This window comes from Cetorhinus maximus, chromosome 6, assembly GCF_964194155.1.
Source record: "Cetorhinus maximus chromosome 6, sCetMax3.hap1.1, whole genome shotgun sequence".
Taxonomy (NCBI): Eukaryota; Metazoa; Chordata; class Chondrichthyes; order Lamniformes; family Cetorhinidae; genus Cetorhinus; species Cetorhinus maximus.
Genome location: NC_135884.1, coordinates 99,389,950 through 99,414,032, shown reverse-complemented (window position 1 = coordinate 99,414,032; position 24,083 = coordinate 99,389,950). Strand labels below are relative to the sequence as shown.

The following is a 24,083-nucleotide window of genomic DNA, read 5'->3' as shown; positions in this document are numbered from 1 at the left end:
TATCAAATCAGGTACAGACAGCAAAATTAAAGAGAGGAAAAGAAAGATGGGATTGAGACAGAGATAAGAGACAGAAAGCAAAAAAGTTTTTTTTACAATAACCAAAATTTGAATGAGAATTTGAATCACTTGTAAAAGCTAATTTTCAGTGTCAGAGAGGTCATTTGGCAGTAATTAGGGCTTATCAATGTACTTACTGAATATATATAAATACTAATTACATTTATTTTACCTTTTTCACCAAGCTTCTCCTTTGTGATTTGCAAGGCTCTTTCGATATCCTCAGGTTTCGTGAGATCCATCTGAATTAAGGTAAGTTGTTCTGAACACATCTGTAGCAGCTCCTTTGCTCCTGGCCCATCTTTATTCAGCACTGTGGCAAACACTTCAAAACCCAGGGAGTCGAAGTGTTGAGCCATTGCCTTTCCAAAGCCTGAGTCACATCCTAGAATTACCACATTGCAGAAAAATTATAAATAAAAATTTAAGTAACAGATCAAGTTAGCTGTTTCACGCTGCTATTATACAGTAGCAACAGGAGTGGCGTTTTCCACTAACAGGATGCTGCCGTCAAGCCAAAAAGACGTTCTGCCTATCACACAAATGAAGTAATGTAGTATATGAATTTCAGTGCCAGTGTGATGCTAGGTATGTAGGCCGTACGTCCCAAAGACTGGCAGATAGTTTCAAACAGCATGTCCCAGCCACTGTTCGCAATGGGCAAGGTACAGACCGTACCCAACCAGCCGTGCTTGCAAAACTCAAAACAATGATTAGATGCGATTCCACGATTGGACAGCATTCACTAAATAATCCTAAGAATTACGCTGACAACCAATTTAAGGTTGCATGTCAGGCTCGCTGTGTGGCACATTTGCATGTACTGGAAGCTACATATATTAATACACAGAGCCTTGTTCTTTGCAGACAGAGAGAACGTGTACTTGCGCCTGTTTTAGCTAAACAAAATAAGTGACAGCCATTATTCCTCAGAGCAATGCCTCGATCAATCAGGGTCAATTTGCCTGGTATAAAGTTTCAGACACTGCTTGGCAGTTAATTATCAGACACCATCACTGGTGCATTCTCCATGGCAATGCCTCTACCAGAGCCCACTTGCCAACCAATGAGAACTCTCTTCTCATACAGTATAAATTGTTGTTTACCCCTTATATTGGTGTTCTTGCGAAGTGCCCTGAGTGCAAGACAAAAAGCTTTGACATTTCTCTTTTTTCAGCAATACAAATATTATTCTATTGGAGAACAGGCAACTCACTAGTATTGGAACAAGGAACACAATTATTTGAGTAAGCTTTTACTCAGGAGAGGAGGAACTAGAATCAGTATGGGTGGAGATAAGGAATAACATGGGGCAGGAAACATTGGTGGGAGTAATTTATAGGGCCCCTAACTGTAGCTATATTGTTGGACAGAGTAACTAAATCAAGAAATAAGGAGCTTGTAACAAGGCAATGTAATAATTGTGGGGAGCTTTATTCTTCATATAGACTGGGAAAATCAAATTGCTAAAAGTAGTTTGGAGGGCCAGTTCATGCAATGTACTACAGACAGTTCCTCAGAACAATATGCCAAGGAACTGGCCAGGGAAAAGGGTAGCCTGGTGGCACTGTCTCAGAATAAGGGGTCAGTCATTTAGGATTGGGATGAGGAGAAATTGCTTCACCCAGAGACGTGAATCTTTGGAATTCTCTACCCCATGTCAGTGTGTATGCTCAGTCAGTCAGTAATATATTGTACAAAGTTTAAAGAAAAATTCCACATAAATGATGTAACAATGTTACAGCTATTAACACTGAATATCCAAATTCTATATTTCCTGCAAAAAAGAGTGATAGGCAGCAGGCCACAGCAAAGTGGAACTAACGCCCATTGCCAAAGTACGAGAGGCAGAGATAACTGATCAAGCACTGCCATAATCAAGATGCTTAAAAAATACATGGCCAACAGCCTGGAGTCACCTGGACAAGGAAGGGATTACTAACAGAAATGTTACTTCAGTTTTTAATGGAGTTGGGTTTAATGTGTTTACTTTCCACCTTCCTCCTTAGTTTGATGGGATTAGGGAAGCTAGCTCAGTTGAATCAGAAAGGCAGCTGACTATCTTTTACTGCCTGACCCTTGTTCTGCCAATTTCCCCCACCCTAAAAATGCATTACTAAGCTTCCTCCTCAGCCCACATCCCTCATCACATTATTTCACTGAATCTTGTCCAAAGACAATCTGGTTTGAAATTGCATCTCAGCCTTTGCCCTCTGCAATGGTTTTACAGTGCAGAAAACATGCCATTTGGTTCAAGAGGTCAATTCTGCACATAAGCCTCCTCGCGCCCTCCTTCATACAGTCCTATTAGCATATCCTTCCATTCCTTTCTCCTTTTTTTTGTTCATTCACAGGATGTGGGCTTCGCTGGCTGGGCCAGCATTTATTGCCCATCCCTAATTTCCCTTGAGAAGGTGGTGAGCTGCCTTCCTAAACCGCTGCAGTCCATGTGGTGTTGGTACACACACACTGCTGTTAAGAAGTGAATTCCAGGATTTTGACCCAGCGACAGTGAAGGAACAGCGATATATTTCCAAGTCAGGATGGTGAGTGACTTCATGGGGAACTTCCAGGTGGTGGTGTTCCCATCTATCTGCTGTCCTCGTCCTTCTAGGTGGTAATGGTCGTGGGTTTCAAAGGTGCTGTGGAAGGAGCCTTGGTGAATTCCTGCAGTGCATCTTGTAGATGGTACACATTGCTGCTACTGTGCGTCGGTGCCAGTGGAGGGAGTGAATGTTTGTGGGTGTGGTGCCAATCAGCGGGCTGCTTTGTCCTGGATGGTGTCCAGCTTCTTGTGTTGGTTGGAGCTGCACTCATCCAGGCAAGTGGGGAGTATCCCATCACATTCCTGACTTGTGCCTTGTAGATGGTGGACAGGCTTTAGGGAGTCAGGTGGTGAGTTACTCATCGCACTATTCCTAGCCTCTGACCTGCTCTTGTAGCCACAGTATTTATATGGCTAGTCCAGTTCAGTTTCTGGTCAATGGTAACCACCAGGATGTTAATAGTGGGGGATTCAGTGGTGGTACTGCCATTGAACATCAAGGGGCAATGGTTAGATTCTCTCTTGTTGGAGATGGTCATTGCCTCGCACTTATGTGGTGCGAATGTCACTTGCCACTTGTCAGCCCAAGCCTGGATATTGTCCAGGGGAGGGAGTTGGGAGGGAGTCCTCAACATCGACTCTGGACCCCATGAAATCTCATGGCATCAGGTCAATCATGGGCAAGGAAACCTCCTGCTGATTACCACGTACCGCCCCCTCCCCTCAGCTGATGAATCAGTGCTCCTCCATGTTGAACACCACTTGGAAGAAGCACTGAGGGTGACAAGGGCGCGGAATGTACTCTCGGTGAGGGACTTCAATGTCTAAAAGTGATTTGGACATAGGCCCACTACTGACCGAGCCCTAAAGAACATAACTGCTAGACTGGGTCTACAGCAGGTAGTGAGGGAACCACCAAGATGGGAAAACATACTCAACCTCATCCTCACCAACCTGCCTGCCGCAGGTGCATATGTCCATGACAGTATCGGTAGAAGTGACCACCGCACAATCGTTGTGGAGATGAAGTCCCGGCTTTATAATTGAGGATACCCTCCATCGTGTTGTGCTATGTGGGACAGATTTCGAACTGATCTAGCAATTCAAGACGGGGCATCCATGAGGCGCTGTGGGTCATCAGCAGCAGCTGAATTGTATTTGAACACAATCTGTAATCTCATGGCCCGGCATTACCATTACCATCAAGCCAGGGGATCAACCCTGGTTCAATGAAGAGTGCAGGAGGGCATGCTAGGAGCAGCATCAGGCATACCTAAAAATGGGGTGTCAACCTGGTGAAGTTAGAACACAGGGTTACTTGCATGCCAAACAGCATAAGCAGCAAGTGATAGACAGAGCGAAACGATCCCACAACCAACGGATCAGATCTAAGCTCTATATTCCTGCCACATCTAGTCGTGAATGGTGGTGGACAATTAAACAACTCACTGGAGGAGGCAGCTCCACAAACATCCTCATCCTCAATGATGGAGGAGCCCAGCACATCAGTGCAAAAGATAAGGCTGAAGCATTTGCTACAATCTTCAGCCAGAAGTACTGAGTGGATGATCCATCTCAGCCTCCTCCAGAGGTCCCCAGCATCACACAGGCCAGTCTTCAGCTAATTCAATTCACTCCACGTGATATCAAGAAACGACTGAAGGCACTGGATACTGCAAAGGCTATGGACCCTGACAATATTCCGGCAATAGTACTGAAGACTTGTGCTCCAGAACTTGCCTTGCCCCTAGCCAAGCTGTTCCTGAACAGCTACAACACTGGCATCTACCTGGCTATGTGGAAAATTGCCCAGGTATGTCCTGAACACAAAAAGTAAGACAAATCCAATCCGGCCAATTACTGCCACATCAGTCTATCATCAACAGTGCTACCAAGCAGCACTTGCTTAGCAATAACCCGCTCATTGAAACCCAGTTTGGGTTCTGCCAAGGCCATTCAGCTCTTGGCCTCTTTACAGCCTTGGTTCAAAGATGGACAAAAGAGCTGAACTCCAGAGGTGAGGTGAGAGTGACTGCCCTTGACATCAAGGCAGCATTTGACCGAGTGTAGCAGCAAGGACCCCTAGCAAAACTGGAGTCAATGGGAATCAGGGGGAAAACACTCCACTGGTTGGAGTCACACCTAGCACAAAAGGAAGATGGTTGTGGTTGTTGGAGGTCAGTCATCTCAGCTCCAGGACATCACTGCAGGAGTTCCTCAGGGTAGTGTCCTCGGCTCAACCACCTTCAACTGCTTCACCAATGACCTCCATTCCATCATAAAGTCAGAAATGGGGATGTTTGCTGATGTTTGCACAACGCTCAGCACCATTTGCGACTCCTCAGATACTGAAGCAGTTCGTGTCCAAATGCAGCAAGACCTGGACAATATCCAGATTTGGGCTGACAAGTGGCAAGTAACAGTCATGTCACACAAGTGTCAGGCAATGACCATCTCCAATAAGAGAGAATCCACCATTGCCCCTTGTTGTCCAATGGCATTACCATCACTGAATCCCCCACTAAGCAACATCCTAGGGGGTTACCATTGACCAGAAACTGAACTGGACTAGCCACATAAATGCTGTGGCCACAAGAGCAGGTCAGAAGCTGGGAATAGTGTGAAGGGTAACCCACCTCCTGACTCCCTAAAGCCTGTCCACCATCTACAAGTCACAAGTCAGGAGTGTGATGGAATACTCCTCACTTGCCTGGATGAGTGCAGCTCCAACAACACTCAAGAAGCTGGACACCATCTAGTCCAAAGCAGCCCGCTTGATTGGCACCATATCCACAAACATTCACTCCCTCTACCACCGACGCACAGTAGCAGCAGTGTACCCCATCTACAAGATGCACTACAGGAATTCACCAAGGCTCTTTCAACAGCACCTTCCAAACCCACGACCACTACCATCTAGAAGAACAAGGGCAGCAGATAGATGGGAACACCACCACCTAGAAGCTCCCCTCCAAGTCACTCACCATCCTGACTTGGAAATATATCGCCATTCCTTCACTGTCACTGGGTCAAAATCCTGGAACTCCCTTCATAACAGCACTGTGGGTGTACCTACACCACATGGACTGCAGCGGTTCAAGAAGGCAGCTCACCACCACCTTCTCAAGGGCAACTAGGGATGGGCAATAAATGCTGGCCCAGCCAGTGAAGCCCACATCCTGTGAATGAATTTAAAAAAAACAATAAAGTACTTTTTGAAGTGTTGTCACTTTTCTAATGTGGGAAACTCAGCAGCTAATTTGCGCTCAGCAAACTCTCAGCAGGCAGCAGCATAGATCTCTGGGCAGCACCTCTTCCTTCAAGGCTGAGTAAATATCTTTAACTACTATTTTTCTGTAACTCATTCCTCTACAACCCATTAAGTACTTTTGGCCCAGCTGCACCCAAAGCTGCAAGTACCAAAATACTGCTGGCCCTGGATTGTCAATCATATTGCTGCAAGGGTGAGCTAGCTGCTTCAGTACTTGGGTGGAGAGCTTGCCTCCTTTGTGCTAGTTTTTTCTTGTTTGAACGCCCTGTGGTAAAGATGTTTTATCTGGGCGAGGGAAATTGGTCAGAAGTCAATTAATATCTTAGATTGCTTAACATGAGGAGAGTCAGGAACTTTGAATGCTGACTCAGGAGACATCTGTTGTCTTCACCACCTCACTCTATCTGCTAGAGGATATTGAAAGATAACAAACAGCTTGACAGCACCACAAAATTGCAAAGGCAGCACTGATGAGACATATAGGTATACCTGGTGGGAAATAGTTTAGCACATAACAGATGATTAGACAAGTAGTAGGACCCTATTCAGTAGTTCACTGCTTTCTTTTTTGAAAATAATGTTACAACATTTTAAGAGAAATGTCACTATTACAGTGCATACACTGACCTTTTTGTTTGCAAGCAATTAAGCAAAAATCTCATAGTAATTGTCATTTTCACAATGCTCTCCATATTAATTGAGAATTTAAAAAAGGAATTACCCAGAAATCTAAAAGAAATTGCATGCTTAGCAAAGATAAGCAAAACAAAAGCAGCCGAGTTCTCCATGAGGAAACAGACAATTACATTAAGTAGCATATCAATGTCATTAGCTAGAGACAAGTTTGAACAGTAACCATGTACCAGAGCTCTATGCCTTTGTCCACCTCAGGTGTTCCCTGGGAGCCTTTGATGACACTTGCCAAAGTTCCACAGAATCTCCCAAGACATGAACACCACCACATAAGGTAAAAAATAATAGGATGACCTCCCTCCAAATGTTACATGAGAAGTTGGGGCACCATAGGGCTACTCAGTGCAAGCGCACTTGGGCACAAAATTCGAGTCAATGGGAATCAGCTGGTTGGAGTCGTTCCTAGCACAAAGGAAGATGGTCAACAACTGTTGGGGGTCACTCATCTCAGCCCCTGGACATCATTACAGGAGTTCCTCAGGCTAGTGTCCTAGACTCAATCATCTTCAGCTTCTTCATCAATGTCCTTCCCTTCAGTATATGGTTAGAGTGGTGATGTTTGTTGATGATTGCAATGTTCAGTTACCATTCGCAACTCCTCAGATACTGAAGCATTCCACGTCCATATGCAGCACGACCTGGATGACATTCAGGTGTGGACTGATAACATTGATGGTTCACAAATGCTGGAAAATGACCATCCCCAACAAGAGAAAATCTAGACATCGTGCCCTAACATTCAATGGCATTATCATTGCTGAAACCACCCCCCACCCCCACTTCCCCACCCTCAAACAACATCCTGGTTCTTACCATTGGCCAGAACCATTACTGGACTAGCCATATAAATATATGGCTACTAGATCAGGTCAGAGGCTGGGAATTCTGCAGCAAGTATCTCACCTCCTGTTTCCCCAAAGCCTGTCCATCTACAAGGCACAAGTCAGGAGTGTGATGGAATACTCTCCACTTGCCTGGATCCAACAACACTTAAGAAGCTCAACACCATCCAAGAAAAAAGCAGCCCACTTGATCAGGACCCTATCTACCACATTAAACATTCATTCGCTCCACTATCAGTGCACAGTGGCAGCAATGTGTACCATCCATAAGATGCACTGCAGCAACTCACTAAGGGTCAACAGCATCTTCCAAACCTGCGATCACCACCATCTAGAAGGGCAAAGGCAGCAGATGCATGGGAACACCACCACCTGGACGTTCCCCTTCAAGCTACTTGCCATCCTGACTTGGAAATGTACCACCGTTCCTTCACTGTCACTGGGTCAAAATCCTAGAACTTCCTCCCTAATAGCACTGTGCATGTACCTTCACTAGATGGACTACAGTGGTTCAAGAAAATGCAGCAAATGTGTAAATTGTCAGAATCAGTGAATTAATGAGATAGCGTCGCAGAGTGGAAGAGAGCTGATGCTGCAGTTGTTGTTGGTCTGGCTGCTGCTGGAGATATTGCTGAGGGTATGGCCTCTGCCCTTGCCCCTCAGCAGAGGTAGAAGTTGGAGCTACATCAGTCACTCCCATGCTGTGTTGAAGACTGGCAGCAAGGAAGTGCAGCTGAAGGCAACTGAAGTGCCTTTCAAAATGTTGGCAACTACCAGTCAAGCAGTGAAAGCATTCTCTGGGCAAGGATGTGCTTTGAAGAGCAGCCTCTTAATGGCCATGCCTGGGGTTCTTTCAGTGTAACTTCCCAGCTTGTCAATTTCACTGAAGAAGCTCCTCCGCTGTGCATTTATCTCAGTGACCCTGGTGAGATGCAAACAGTGTGGAAGCTTACACTGGTGGAGGAAGAAATCTCGGGTTACAAAGGCTCCAATTGCCTTTTTAAATTACCCTAATAGCTTTCCCACCAGACCCACTGAGGTTCCCCACAGGGCTCGGAACCTGCCCCAGGAAAAAGGTGGAAAAGGGCTAGAATGACATTGGGATTTCAACCAGATGTCATTTTCCAGGACTTTTTTACTCCACACGCACTGGAACCCACCTCCACCTAGCTCAGAAAAATTCTGCCCAGTGTTGGGGAGCAGAATGGCATTATCACTTCATGCCTTCTGACTCTGGGAGCTGCTCTGAAAAATGCCCCAGAGATGTCACTCACTCATTCCATAATGTTGTAAAGGTTCCCCATGCCCAAATAGGCGGTGGAGCAGCATTGGTGCATCTTGTGTGATGTTTCATGCAGGAAGCTCTGAAGATTCTCCAAAATAAAAGGACTATGTGAAGAGCTTGCACCAATTAGTATTTTCAGTCCCTTCCTCTTATTGCTACTCATCTGATGCCATTGTCAATGGCTGTGATCACAATACTGGGATGGGCAATAAATGCTGGCCTAGCCAGCGACGCCCACATCCCATGAATGAATATATAGAAAATAAAACAAGGCCTCGGCAGTTCCCTGCAGCAGAGAGACCAGCATGGCAGCCTGTTGTGTCATTGAATGAGTGTAAAAAGCTTAGCAAGAAGCTGCTGAATTGAGGCCTTGCCTTGTTGGGCTGGGGCACAGCCATACAGTTCCGCTGTGTCCATTCCCTTAATGATTTGGATGGTTTGCTCCCCACAGACAGCTGCAGTACTACAGATTGGCACTGGTCCACGAGTGACAAAGGCTATACACAGTTTTCTCTTTTGAGAATAGGACAAAGACTCTTTGAACATTATGAAGTAACACAAGAGGTGCCTGAATGAGGAACCTACATTATACCTGATGTGCAGCAAGCGTGTAAATTGTCAGAATCAGTGAATTAATGAAATAGCATGCTAGAGCTCTGAGTGAAAGAAATTCAGCAGAAACTTTACTGGTGAGAATGTTGAACTCTGTCAAATGGAATAGTTGAGATAATTAGCATAGGTGCTTTTAAAAGAAAACCAGATAATCACATGAGGCAGAAAGGACTAGAAGGATATGTTGATAGAGTGAAATGAGGTAATATGAGGAGAAGCTTGTGTCAAGCAGAAACACAAACCTTTGGATGTAATGGCCCATTTCTGCTGTAAAAATAATTGGATATAACCCCTTTGGCAGACACCAAATTGGAGGCGCAACTTCTGCTGCTTAGAAGGTTTAAAACGTGAGATGAGAATATGCAGATGTAGCTGCATACTGTAAACAGTGCTTGATACACAGAGAAGCTGCGTGTTATGAGCTGAAAGAGTACAATCCTTCTAATACAACATCTTTGCTAGAACTGAATGTAACATGGCTGCCTGCAGGGAGTACATCATAGTAAAGGCCACATGACTACACAAGCCAGGTAGGACCTTTAGTATATGATTACATTTCAGTCCCAAACATTCCCCTTTTCATAATGAACAATAGACAAATGTGCATGCACTATCATGTGTAACTGTGAGTTACCCAGGTTACCCCCATAGTACAACTACTCTCGTGCATAAACAAACCTGTTCGCTATTCTAGCCATCTCTACACGTGCATTGCATACATGGAGACCTTCACAATTCAATGACTATGGTACGCATATGCATCATTATTGGCTGTTGTCTAGGTGATATTCCCTCTCTGGGGAGTGAGTGTCATTCCCATGACACTTGTTGTTGCCATGTAACTGTTGTTGTTCCATTCCCATTGTAGTGTACCGGTGGATCTCTGGGAGTGATGGTAGTTCTGTACTCTGTGCAGCTGGTGAGGTCTCATCTTCCTGATCGGCCAACTGCAATGAAGGAAAAGCTTTTCTCGTTGTTTGTACACGCCTGGTTTCGCTGGTTTATTTGGTCATTCACATCCACTACGCAGAATCGAGGTGACAACTGCTCTATGCATGTTGCAAGATACCATGTGGGCCAATTCATGTTGGCAGCATTGAAGGTTTGTACCCTGACTGGTTCTCCAATGCTCAACTCTGGTAATGGTTTAGCATTTTGTCAGAATGAAATTTGGCTTTCTGCCGTTTCACCTTCCACTCATGCCTGTTACTACTTCTCGTTTCAGTAGCTTTTTTGCTATTGAAAGAGTAGTTTGGGTGTGACGGAACATTAGTCTTTGGACTGAACTACTTTCTATGCCTTCAGTCGGTGTGTTTTTCCACTCAAGGATTGCCTTTTATGCGTCTGTGCTGGGTTTGCTCGATTTCTTGATGATTCCTTTGGCGATTTTCACTGCCGCCTCAGCCTTTCCATTCAACTGGGAATAGTGCGGAGATGCTGTATAGAGTTAAATTTCCCAATCCTTTGTAAAGCGGCTGAATTCTTCACTCATGAACTGAGGGCCATTGTCATTCAATGTCTGAGGAATGTCATAACGACTGAACTGTGCTTTCAGGCATTCTACAATCTCACTGGTCATCTTTGAAGTCAGCTGGTCTAACTCCCAGTAGTCAGTATTAGTAGTCTACAGTAATAAGATAATCAGTTCCTGCTATATTGAAGAGGTCTACTCCCAGCTTCATCCATGGTCTGTCTGGGACATCATGCATTATCAGTGGCTCTCTAGCTTGGTACTCATTACAAACACCGCACTGGCTGACCAGTAGAGTACTTCCTTTGCCAACCTCAGACTTTACTTAATTGCTTGATGGCTTGCATGGATAGGCTTCAGTATTCCTCCTCTCATCTCCTTAGGGATGATGATTCCATTTCCTTTATACAAAATTCCATCTTGGGCTGTCAATTCATCTCTGTATGCCCAATACACTCATGACCACAGGTGTGTCCTTGATGCCCTCAGGTCATCCTTGCATCACTACTTCTTGTAGTACTTAGACAGTTGCATCCTGTTGGATATGTTGCTCGATTTGAGCAGGACACTTCCTGTCTGCCAGATTCAATGTCTCTGCTGGGTTGATGACTTTGAGCATGTTGTGCTCCTGTTTCACGTTAAATATGGAAGATTTCACATGCTGTTTTAGCATCCTCAACTTCCTTCAAAGGGAGTACTGCTTTCCATAGCATGTCAGTGACATACATCATATTTCCCTTGTTTCTATATCACGTCCAGAAGACCTCTCTGTAAATGAAGTAACATTCTTTGCAGACGCTTTGGAGGCAGATAGTAATGGGTTTGAGGAAAATGCTTTGAAGTGGCTTGTGGTCTGACTCCATTGTCACGGTCTCTCCCAAGCAGGTATTGATGAAAATGCTCATAAACAAAGGTAATAGCCAGGCACGCTCTCAATCGGAGTGTAGCATTGTTCAGTTAGCATTAATGCCCTTGATGCAAATGCAACTGGTTGTCCTTGCTGCATTAGGGTTGCTCCCAGACCTGCCTTGCTGGCATCACACTGCAAGGGGACTTCATCATTGACATCAGAGTACTTCAACACTGGTGTTGTCATCACTAGTTGTTTGACTTTAGTGACCGCTGCTTCTTGTTCTGTGCCCCAATACCACTGCACCATCTCCTTGGCAGTGAGCTTGCATAATGGTTCACACTCCAACAACAAATTAGGCAAAAATTTTGCTAAATAGTTCACAAATCCAACAAACCATTGCACTGATTTCACATCTGTTGGTTGCTGCATCGCTGCTACAGCTCTGACTTTGTCAGAATCCAGGCGAAGACCCTTTGCTGTCAGTATATGACCTATGTACTCTACTTCAGGCATTTTCAATTGCAATTTTTTCTTGTTCAGCTTCAGGTTCATCTGGCGAGCTCTCTCTAGCAGTCATATTAAATTCTGATCATGGTCAGTTCTGGCTTCTTCCATTGTGCCTCCACATCCATAGACTAGCTCATCATCCACTATGGCTTCCACTCTGGGACGATCACTGACTATCTCATGCTGTCTGTGTTGATCCTCTTCTGGAGCTGTGGAAATGCCAAGTGGCATGTGCAACCGTCTGTATCTCCTGAATGGCATCCAGAATGTTAGAAAGCTGCTGCTTTTATCCAGCTTCACTTGCCAGTAACCAACCTTCACATCTAGGATCATAAAGATCTTTGCCTTGGCAATTTGTGGCATATTTCCTTCGATGGTTGGCTTGGGGGTAGCGAGATCGCTTCATCAGTATGCCCTGAACCCCACTTTTAAAAAAAATCATTGCATAATGCCACCCATCCAAAGCCAATTTAAGAACTGTTGGGTTCCTACCACATGAGAAGAATTCTAACACCATATGTTCAAAACTTTATCTTTATTGCTATTTTTAAAAAAATGGTATTTTTGCCAAGCCGAAAAGATGACTGGTATAAGTCACTTGACCACAGGGCTCCCCTTTGTTTGAGAGCCACCACCAGGAGCTTAAAGAACTAAAGAATTATTTTCTCAGTTTATGGAATTTCACACCTCATTGTACAGACCCCTTGTAATCACAAAAGCACAGGAGGCTTGCATATCCAACCTTGTTATGCCTAGAAAGTTGCTAACAGACTCATATCACACCTTGGACTGACCAGGCGCATTTCAAAAGGGATGTCATTTGCATCTGATAAACTCATCTTGCTAGTGAAGTCAGTGGGCCTGCTTAGACGATGGCTTCCCAAACACCAGATCCTCAATATAGATGGTATCTCATTCAACAACTAATGACTGGGATACTATCAGTCCTGAAATCAAAGCCAATTCTAGACATTGGCTTCAAAAGGGATGTTTATCCACTGTGGAGAAGGAAGGTCACATGACTCAAGGGACTATTTTGAAATCCCTATATGCCTTTGAGAACTGCGAAATAGTCAGTCAGTCAGTCTGCTGTGACATCCAGCTGAGGAACCACCAAGAAACAAACCACTCCAGGCAGAACAGCAGCCTGCACCTCCAAACCCGTTGGAAGATTTTGTACCATCGCCTACAGAAACGACCCAATCTCTGTCTATCCACTTCTTCTTGCGGTCAGCACCAACTGAAAAGTGAATGCTACAACTCTGGTCTTCAGTCAGCTGAAGTTAAATTCCTACATGAAAGTATTTCTGTGGTCCATATACAGTAAAACTCTTTTTTTTAAGTCCCCCCTTTACTGTGTGTGAGTGTGTGTTGGGAGTGGAACATTGTGGACATGTCTCCCCTGGTTTTTTTTAAAATATGAAATAAACTAACCTTTTTGAGTTAATCCTAACTCGAGTTTGCTGTGGATTATTAAGAAATTGGATCACAAAAACTGGGGGATTGGGAAAACACGCCACCGTATAGTTTTAAAAACAAAGAAAAATTCAAAATGCCTTCTGCTTACAGACAAGTGGTAAGAGGAAATAGGTACAATTTGCCTGTCTCTCTCCTGTCCGTAATGCAACTTACATTTATATACTGCCTGTAAGGCAGTAAAGCATCCCAAAGGCACTTTGGAGGAGGAGTATAATCAAACAGAAATTGGCACAGACATTATGCAAAGTGACCAAAAGCTTGGTCAAAGTTTTTGCATTGGCACAGCCACCAATGGGATTCTGTGATTGAGATACAATGGCATCCCTTGTAGAAATCTTTTTTTAAAAAATATAGTGCATTATGATTTAGATATCTTCTTTTCAAGTGACACTTAATTTCATTATGCATGCATGCTACATAGCTTCAAACCAATACAAGAAAGGTCTGAACACAGGCCAAATGCAGAGATGCCAGATCATTATACTGAACAGGAACCATATGGTATCTTAAGCTAAAGATTAAAAAGCCAACAATTAAATGTGGAAATAAATCTGATAATACAGCAGATTAGGCTGTCTACATTTATTACTTCGACCTTTTGCCAGGTTATTTTTAGATTGCTTTCACTTAAAATAAGAACCCCTTCAAAGTGCATTTTTTGTGCTGTGATTTAATTTTTAATAAATGAAACCCATTATTGAGAGGATACACTGCTTTTGACATGAGCATTTGATTAACCATCATGTAAACTTGAAAGGAACCCAGCAGGCAGTCAATCTTAACTAAGTGTCTCAGTGAAGCATATTTATTTAATGCTTTAATATCCAGATTTGGGAAATAGAATTCAAATTTTATCAGGACACCAAGAACAGTTAATAATTAGCACTAATCTTCTGGCAAGTCCCTTATTTCTTGGTTCTTTCTTGCTAATAAGTATTTGAAATGGTTGTTATACTCCAGTGTGGTGCCTATGGGGCTTTTAACATGAGCAAGCAGCTCTTGTTCTGCTGGTTCCTTGCATCTCGATTGATTGTGGACATGGCAGAGTTCTGTGCCTATCCACCAAGCGCAGCCAGAGAGTGTCAATAGATGGCCAACAACTCAAAAAAGGAGCTAAAACAGAAAATACTGGAAAAACTCAGCAGGCCTGGCAGCATCTGTGGAGACAGAAACAGAGTTAACGTTTCAGAACTCTGTAGAAGAGTCATATGGACTCGAAACATTAACTCTGTTTCTCTCTCCACAAATGCTGCCAGACCCGCGGAGATTTTCCAGCATTTCCCGTTTTTATTTCAGATTTCCAGCATCTGCAGTGTTTTGCTTTTAACTCAAAGGAGTTCCCTGGATAATGTATATATTTTTGTTACCCTATTATTCTAGCCCAATGTGGCGCAGCAAGATGTTTTAGGGTTGAGAAAAGCAGACCGCCAGCTAACTGGAATGTAATGACAGCTGAAGTCCCAGTGCCAACAGCTGAGTCCATCTCTTCCAGGTAGACTTGTTACGGGTGCCACATTTTGCGTTCTTGCCAGGTCAGCAGTGTTACACTCACTTTAACACTGGTGTAGCCCCAACTGTTGCAATACTGCAAAGCTAATTGTGAGGTACAAAGGTAACCTTAAAATATATCATAATATGGAACATGCTGGAGAGATTACAAATCAAGGGCGGCATCATCCCAGATTTGTACCAAGTGCAGTAGCAGGTGGGAACAAGAACATTTTACCCGTCGGCCGCAATGGCAGCTTTTCACGCCATTTCATCCTGATCCCACCTCATTAATCATGCATTCCCAGGAAAAACGCCATTTCAATGGTGCGCGGCCTCTCATTCGCCATCACCGTGTCGTTTCGTCACGCCGGGCACCGTATTTAAAGTGCAGCTGCGCGCACACCTCTCAGTGTTCCCAGCCTTGGACTGCTGCACAGAAGACATGGTCCCGAAGGGCAAGAAGACTGCAGTCCCCCAATTCAGTGACACGAGCGCTTTTTGGACACCGTGGAGGCCCGTGATGTCCTCTATCCCCGCTCTGGGTGAAGGCCGCCAAGCAAGGTCACCAATCCAGCATGGGAGATGGTGGCAGCGGTGGTCAGCGCCAAGGCCTTGCAAAAGATGACAGCCACCCAGTGCCACAAGAGGATGAATGGTCTCATCCATTCCGCCAGGGTAAGTCACTCTTCTCATCACTCAATTCACACGCTCACAAACCCATCACACATCCACAGCGATCTCACACCTCAAGGGACAACATCACTAACTCACACACACCCTCACATCTACATCGGGCTAATGCCCTCTCGAACTCATATCATTATTCCTGTCCATGGCTCCACTCACCACACAAACATCCATGCAGTGCCATGGATCCTGCTCACACTCTCTCCATCTGGTTTCATACAGGGGAAGCTGGGTCACAGCAGCAGGGAGAGGTCCCAGACCATGGGTAGAGTGGCCCATATTAGGCCCTTCACTCACTTTGAGGAGCATGCTATCACACTGACCGGCAAGAACGTGGACCGGGCCTATGGCGAAGGTGAGGTCTGCGGCAAACACCCACGAGGATCCTGCACCACATGATCCCTCTCTCAACATAACTGTGAGTGCTCTCTCTCCTGCAATGCACTAATGATCGCTACTTCGGTTCACAGGGAGCTCTGCCAAGTGACCGACACCCTCAGCCAGCCAGTCCCTCAGCTCCATCCACGTCCTCACCTCCAGCCAAGAGGACACCTTCTCCATTAAACAGCTGGAAATAAGCAGCCTGGAAGACCCATCACAGCGCTTATCCTCACCCTCCACCAGTGCAGAGAGACATCTCGGTGGGACCTAGATGTAGAGCAGGCTTGGGTTCACTGCACAGACACGTGTCCGCAGCAGGAGGTGGCAGGTTCAGCCAAGCTCCCCAGCACTCAGAGGACTGATGGAGAAGAGACATCTGTGAGGTCTGAGTCAGATGAAAAACCTCTGGATTCGGCCTTCCAACTCATCATGGAGAGTCAGAAGGTGGGGGAACATCACGCAGAGCTGTTGAGAGTCCTCAACAGATTGACACATGAGTCGAAGGAGAGTGTCTGCCTTCTCTCTGATGAAGTGTGCCCACATGTGCACGTATGGAGGTCTCAATGAGAAGGATGGTGGACACTATGGAGACCCTGGTCCAGCAGAATACGGAGATGCGTGCAGACCTGCACTCCATCACATTAGCCATGGGCGAGTTCCTGCAGTGGCAACGCGAGAGGGAAACAGGGCACCTCGATGTCCCTCCAGGTGCTCCTTCCCTCAAGGAGTCAGGCCGAGGCCCTCAAGCACCCGAAGGGAGGAGGAGCAGCAGCTGGCACCCTTGGGTCATCCACTCAGGAATCTCAGAGGCAGTCCGCTCCCTCCAAGTCCCCTTTTCCTGTGACCCCCTCAACCCTGTCCTCTGTCACCGCAGAGGGAGCAGCTGGCCCATAGGACAGTCAAAGCAAGCCAGGGCCCTCAAGGTCTCGGCTCTCCAGAGGACCCATGCTAAAGTCATCAGAGGCAACAGGGCCAACCATTGCACAGTCTGTCCCCACCCCTGCTGTGGATGTCAGGGCAGCAACTAGAAGTGTAAGGCCTATAAAAGTCAAGGAATTCTGATCACAGTTGGTTGCAGGGGTGAACACATTTTGTCACTTTATAATCTGGAAACATAATCACTTTCACTGAATAATGTGTAATGGTATCTTTCAGTTTCAAATGCAGGCTTCGTGAGTCCTCCCCCTGGACTCCCTCCACCACCCGACCCCCTCTAGCAGTTCAGCTGCACGCAGCTAGCCCATGAGTGATTCTGGGGCAAGAATTTGTGTGTGGCAGGGCCTTTCGGAGCTTCGTGTAAGCACCCTCCCACGCACACGGATCCTTCTCGCATCACACTTACCCCAGTGTCCTGAGCATTTTCAATGCTGCCTGCTGGGGTTCGCATTCAGTTATCCATCGCTGAGCTGACCTGCATCTCCACCCACCCACTGATCACACTCCCATGCAGCACCTGTTCCCGCCCACCACAAGTCTCCTTTCACTTTCGGATTTGTAAGCAGGGTGCGTTCTTTCCCCCTCCCCAGTCACCCCTGTCTTTTCCCTCATCACAGTTGACCCCCCCCATCACTTTCCAACTCCCCACCGTCACCTACCAGCCACAACCCTTTCCCTTTGGGGATGTCCAGGTGAACATGCATGTTCCCTACCTTCCCAAAAATCCCACCCCATCCACATTAACCCCCCCAACTGCCTCCCTCCCACCCCTGGGGTCTGTGTCTGCCTCAGTGTCCCACCAACCATCCTCGCCCTCCGGCCCTACCACCTCACTCTGCCCTCTGGCATTCTCACCATTCCCTCTTAACACACCCCACCCTCAGTTCTCACCCCGGGAGGCAGACATCGACTTCACAGGCCCCTTCCTTGCAAGTTCACCTGGACATCCCTCTTCCCTCCCCTGACTCCTTTCCCTCACACATCCCTCCCCCTTATACCTACCTCCCCAGCTGCCGTATTCTCCCCTGTACTCTGTCCCCGATGCCTTCGTTCTCCCCATCCAACCTCAACCCCTCCGGACACTTCGCTTCCCCCCCACAACCTCAACTCTACCGTCCCTCCCCCACAAATGCCTTCCTCTCCCATCCCCCGGTACATCTGACTCGCCTACTCACACCCGGACCTTCCTCTCCACCCCCTTAACGATCAACCATAACAGACCATGGCCAAGACACTGAAGTCGCAGAGCGGACCCTCAACGGTGGTTTTCCACCTTCTGTGAGCTGCTTTGTGGCAAAGCCATGTCCGCGAGAATTCACCCAGCATGCCATGGATGTTCCTCCAGGGTCCCGTTGCTGTTGACTCCAGCATATTCTGCTCCTCGGATGTCCGTGATGTGTGCAAGGTCCTGACGGTAAGTCCCGACTTCTGTACGTCACACTTGTCAAGAAGTGTTCTGCACCGGCGTGTTTTCCTGCCGACATGGGCGATAAATTTGGTGTGGTGGGGGGGATGATTCTGGCGAGCTGGGCTTATAATGATATGCAGATATATGAAAATGAAGTTCCCAACGTGCGGCAGCAGGAAACGTGGCCCGACATTGATGGGCGGGGTGGATTATTGCAAACATGTTTCACGATGGCATAAAACCGATTTTTGGCCTTCCCGCCATATTGTCCACTCACTCCTGCCATGACACCCGACACCAAAGGGAACGGATGATTCTGCCCAAAGGACTAGAATGTTAGCAAAGTGGGCTAATTGGAGGAGGAGATAAATTCAGAGAGGCATGCTGTTACAAAGTAGACCCTGTGCTCAAGTGAGCTATTTAACACCAGCATCTCAATAGTCAACTTGAAGTCACCATAAAATGCACCTGCAAATGGCCATTGAAGTGTTCACACAACAGAAATTATGGGCTGGATTTTACTGCCACAAAATTGGGTGGACAGCTTGTCCTCCCATACCCCCCAACGTGTATATAAAATATGACGTGATGATGTTGGGTTGGCAATCCAATGTCATCATGCCAGTCTCCAATATTAGGGAAGGTGAGCAAGTGTGGGAACCATAAGGCCTCCTGCCATTTTGAATTAACAAGTTATTGAGCTTGTTAAAGAGCCAATTACATGCAATTTCTCATTGCCCACTGCATTATTCAGGTGTCGGATGTGAAAACGTTTGGGAGTGCTTTATGCCAAGTATGACGAGGCAGCACAAGGGCAGCAGGAAAGGAATTTAATAGAGGAGTGGCAAACAAGTGAGGATGATAGGAATCATCTGCAACATGACACAGATAGACTAGTAGAATGGGTAGGCAAGTGGCAGGTGGAATTTGAGAGAGAGAGAGAGAGAGAGAGAGAGAAAGAAAAAGTGTGAGGTGATGCATTTTGGCAGGAGGAATAGGGAGAGCAATATAGACCTATGGCATAATTCTAAAGACTGTGCAGGAACAGAGGGACCTGGGGAAGCAAGTGCATAGATCATTTTTTAAAACTTATTCTTTCATGGGATGTAGTGTCACTGGCAAGGCCAGCATTTGTTGCCTATCCCTAATTGTCCTTGAACTGAGTGGCTTTTAGGCCATTTAAGAGGGCAGTTAAGAGTCAACTACATTGCCGTTGGTCTGGAGTCACATGTAGGCCAGACCAGGTAAGGATAGCAGATTTTCTTCCCTAAAGGGATTGTGAAAATCAAAACACAAGATCATCAGCCATGATCTTAATAAATGGCGGAGCAGGCTCGAGAAGCTGAATGGTCTACTCCTGTTCTTATTTCTTATGTTCTAAAGGACATTAGTGAACCAGGTGGGTTTTTACAACAATTGATGATAATCACGGGCACCATTACCGAGTTTAGCTTTGAATTTAAATGCAATTAATGAATCTAGAATTAAACCAGCTGCCATGGTGGGATTTGAACCCATGTCTCCAGAGCATTAGCATGGGCTTCTGAATTACTAGTTCACTGATATTATCACTACATCACCATTTCCCACTAAATCTTTAAGGTACAGGACATATTGAGAGAATGGCTAGCAAAGGGTATGGGATCTTGGACTTCATAATTAGAGGCATCGAGTATAAAAGCAGTGAAGTTATGCTGAACCTTTATAAAGCTCTGGCTAGGTCACAACTGGTGTGTTGCATCCAGTTCTGATCACCACCCTTTAGGAAGAATGAGGGGGTCCAAGAGGTCAACCAGAATGGTTCCAGGAATGGGGGATTTTAGTTACAAGGTTAGGTTTAAAAAACTAGGCTTGTTCCCCTTGCAGCCAAGGAGATTGAGGGGAGATTTGATAGAAGTGTATACAATTGACAAGTTTGGATAAGGCAGAAAAGGAAAAACTGTTCCCATTAACCGATGGTACAAGGACCAGAAGACACAGATTTTAAGGCAGGAGATGCAGGGGGGGGGAATGCAAGGAACTTTTAAAAAGTGCAGCAAGTGGTAATGACCTGCAACTTGCTGCCCACAAGGATGGTGGAAGTGGAGACGACGAATGGTTTCAAAAGGAAATTGGATGGACGCTTGAAGGAAATAAACCTACCAGGGCTACAAGTACTGAGTGGGGGGTAGTCAGGCTGACTAGATTGCTCCAGGAGCTGATAGCATGGACTTGATGGGCTGAATGGCCTCCTTCTATGGCGTAAATGACTCTACGATTCACTGCTGTGGGGGACGACAGCAAATGTACTTTTAAAAAAAAAATACATACAAGTTTACAGATTGACCAAATAGGTCAAGTGCAAACAGTTTCATTTATAAGCCATTTCCTTCTCTTCAGCTGCAGTGCATCCCTAGTGCCCCAAGGTGGCCTTTCCCTCCTTTGCTCCATGCAATTAAATCAGCCATTAATGCTACTCATTAAAAGCTTCTGAATGTGCCCATTTGTGAGTTGGGAAATTTAAGAGTTCACATTGCTGAAGAAATACACGTTGTCCAAGCTTTTCATTTTGTGCTCATCAGGATAATTTGCAAGAATGCCAAATGCAAAGGGAACAACAATTTATACTGCATGTGAAGAGAGAGTGTTTATTGGTTGGGGTAAGGGGGCACCATGGAGAATGCACCGGTCATCATTTAAATTCAAACCAGGCAGGTTGACTCTGATTGGTCAAGGCATTGCCTTGGGGAATGAAATTGCCGTTGTTTGGACAGCTTGATGGCAACATTGCTGCAGCTTGGTACTAATGATCCCCATTAAACTATGCTACATACAAGTGTACACATTGAGAGTTAAAGTTCCCGCTATCATTGTAACTCTTTGGAGGTCAGTATCAGGCATCCTTGCTGAGCCACTGAGCATAAAAACCCAGGCCCATGTTCACAGCTGCCGGAAATGTGAAGAGGACCTTGGAAACAGATTTTCCAGGGCACTTTGTCCAAGGCTTCACACTTAAGCAATATTTATACCATAAATTCTCTGAGAACATCACCTAAAAAGATCAAGTGCTGCGCTGTTCCACATTATAGGAGTCACCCGCAGAAAGGAAGTGACTGGTTATCAATATCTTGCTAGGGGATCCCTTGGTCTGGACGAAGTATGAGGGGAAATGAGTCCAGGCAGAGTAGCACCAACTGCTGCAGTAGAGAGGGAGAGGAAGGCCAGTAGACATTATTTCCCTGCTGTGGGTTTCAGACATCTCTCCTGCCCTGAACCTCCTTCACTAGGACATCCAGCGTGGCAGAGAATCTGTGCGCTCTCCCGCTCGATCCTTGATGCGCCACTGTAGAGCATTCCATTGCTTCAGTGGAAAAGTGAGTGCAAGGCACCCACATTTACAGTCCATGGAAGTTGCATCTGATCAGCACTTGAGCACCTCCAGGTAAGATGAAAATTATAGCAAATAGGAGAAAAATTGTTGAAAAGTCTGGATTTACTGCACATAGTAGTCTCATTAACAAGCACTAATTTAGCACATTTTCACCCTTTGGCCAAAGTAAGCCCACAGTGGTTCAACTGTTACAAGACTCCACTGCAGGTGAAAATAATAAGCCAAGCAAAGAGCAATTTAGAAGGATATTTCTACCATTGGAAAGTCGCTGGATGGGTTTGTGTTATTTAGACACGTGAGGCAGGTGTACAAAACACCACTTGTGTAATAAATAACATAATGGGGTAGATTTTCACTTTGCTGACCAGTCATAAAACTTGCATTGGGGATTTCCAAAATCAGGTGATCAGTTTGCAACGCCAGTTTTACACCTGGGGGTCCCATGTTGAAACTTTACCCAATCTTGTGTTGGTATTCACATCTCCATTAAAAAAAACCCTGACACACAATTGCTCTACATTTTCCTGCCTACCCCCCTGAAGGTGCCGAGATACGTCAGGAGTTTGGTTCCATTGCAGCAGCGACAACGCTGTACTGAGGAAGGGTGTTCAACCTGAAACTATGGCCAGGATTTTCTGGTCCTGCCAGCGATGGGCATCGCCACAAGCAGGGCAGGAAAATTTGGAGGGCAACCAGATGGCTGCCCTCCAAATTTTCTGTTCGGCTTGGGACGATGCCTGCTTCTGGCGGGACTGGAAAATCCCACCCATTAACTTTTCTTTCTCTTCAGATGATACCTGACCTGCTGAGCATTCCTAGCATTTTCTGCTTTTATACCATGCAGCACTCTATGGGAACAGCCATTGTCCTTGAGCAACTTTAGATAACAAGCACTGTCTGTCTTTTGACCATAGGAGTCAACTTCCAGTGACTTTTTGTTCCCGCTCCTCACGCAAGGATGCTGGAGCCTTTGGTTATGCTTTTAGTGCTGAGATTCACAGGGCACAGACCAAGAGCCAAGTAGCTTAGTATTATACTGGAAAGCAAGTGGCTAAGTAAGATGCTTATGACTCAGAATTGGGAAGACTGGGCTGGAGAGTAGAACTGCCTAGAACCAGCTGTGTCATAGTCCCCCAATGGCTTAGTTGGACTATATATAGTGAATACTGTGCCATGAAGCGCAAAAGGTCTCAAGGTCAATTCCTTGTGCATGCTGTTAGTTGACCTTGCTAAACTAACTGTTCTTCAAGTCCAAGAAGTGAGTGTTAGCAGGAAAATCAACTGTAAGGAAAGATTCACAGCCAAGTCTAATCACCAATGTCCACTCACTTCCAAGAACAGGAATCCTGCACAATATTTCTCTCCCTAATATAGGAGTGAGGTGACCAAGAAGAACGGCCAAGTACTACCTCAGCTGAAATCAGCTCAAAATAACAGAGACCTGGGTGGATTCTGGGACCTTCCGGTTCTCTCTAACTCATTATTTGTCTTTTGTCGGGGAACCATATTTGCCAAACATAACAATGCTGCAAACGCTAGACAACAATACAGCGGGTTATATAGAAGCAAGTTATTCTTAAATATAATGGAGACCTAGAAGTGATTTCAAATCTCAGAGGTCTCGATGGGTTGGTTAGCATTTAAACTACACCACCACCCTGCATTTATATAGTACCTTCAATGCAGTAAAATATTCCAAGATACTTCACAGGAATGATCAGACAAAATTTAATACTGAATCACAAAAGAAATATTAGGACAGGTAACCAAAAGCATGGTCAAAGAGGTGGGTTTAATAAAAGTGTCGTGATGCAGAGAGGTTTAAGGAAGGACTTGCAGTGTTTGGGGCTCCAGAAATTATTTGCAACTGGGGCACTGAATGGTCATTGAGCACCAGATGAGCCTAGGCTCTCCAAGAAGGCTTGTTCTAAATCAGAGTGGCCCCCTCCTCATTCAAGGGTCACCCTTTCTTTCAGCCTCATTATTTGGCCAACAGAAACCAGCTTTTCCAATTGGTCTTTATCCTCGACACTGAATAAGTGATTATGGCTGTCGGCCTGAGACACTCCCCAGTGCATCATACATTCTGCCATAATAGGTTGACTCCTGCTTCAAAAGAAGAGGTGCCTCATATTATTCAAATTAGATTATTAAAAGGATGTTTTTATATGTTTCACAGAAGTTACACTGCC

The 24,083-nt window shown here is 45.5% G+C and overlaps 1 protein-coding gene across 1 annotated transcript in view; it reads right to left on the bottom strand.

Annotated features, from left to right (window-relative positions):
- hsd11b2 (hydroxysteroid (11-beta) dehydrogenase 2) overlaps positions 1–24,083 on the bottom strand; it is a 71,315-nt gene that overhangs the window by 19,634 nt on the left and 27,598 nt on the right. The window contains exon 2 of the mRNA XM_078544162.1: positions 233–445. Coding sequence (XP_078400288.1) covers positions 233–445 — 213 coding nt within the window. The remainder of the gene's footprint in view (positions 1–232; positions 446–24,083) is intronic.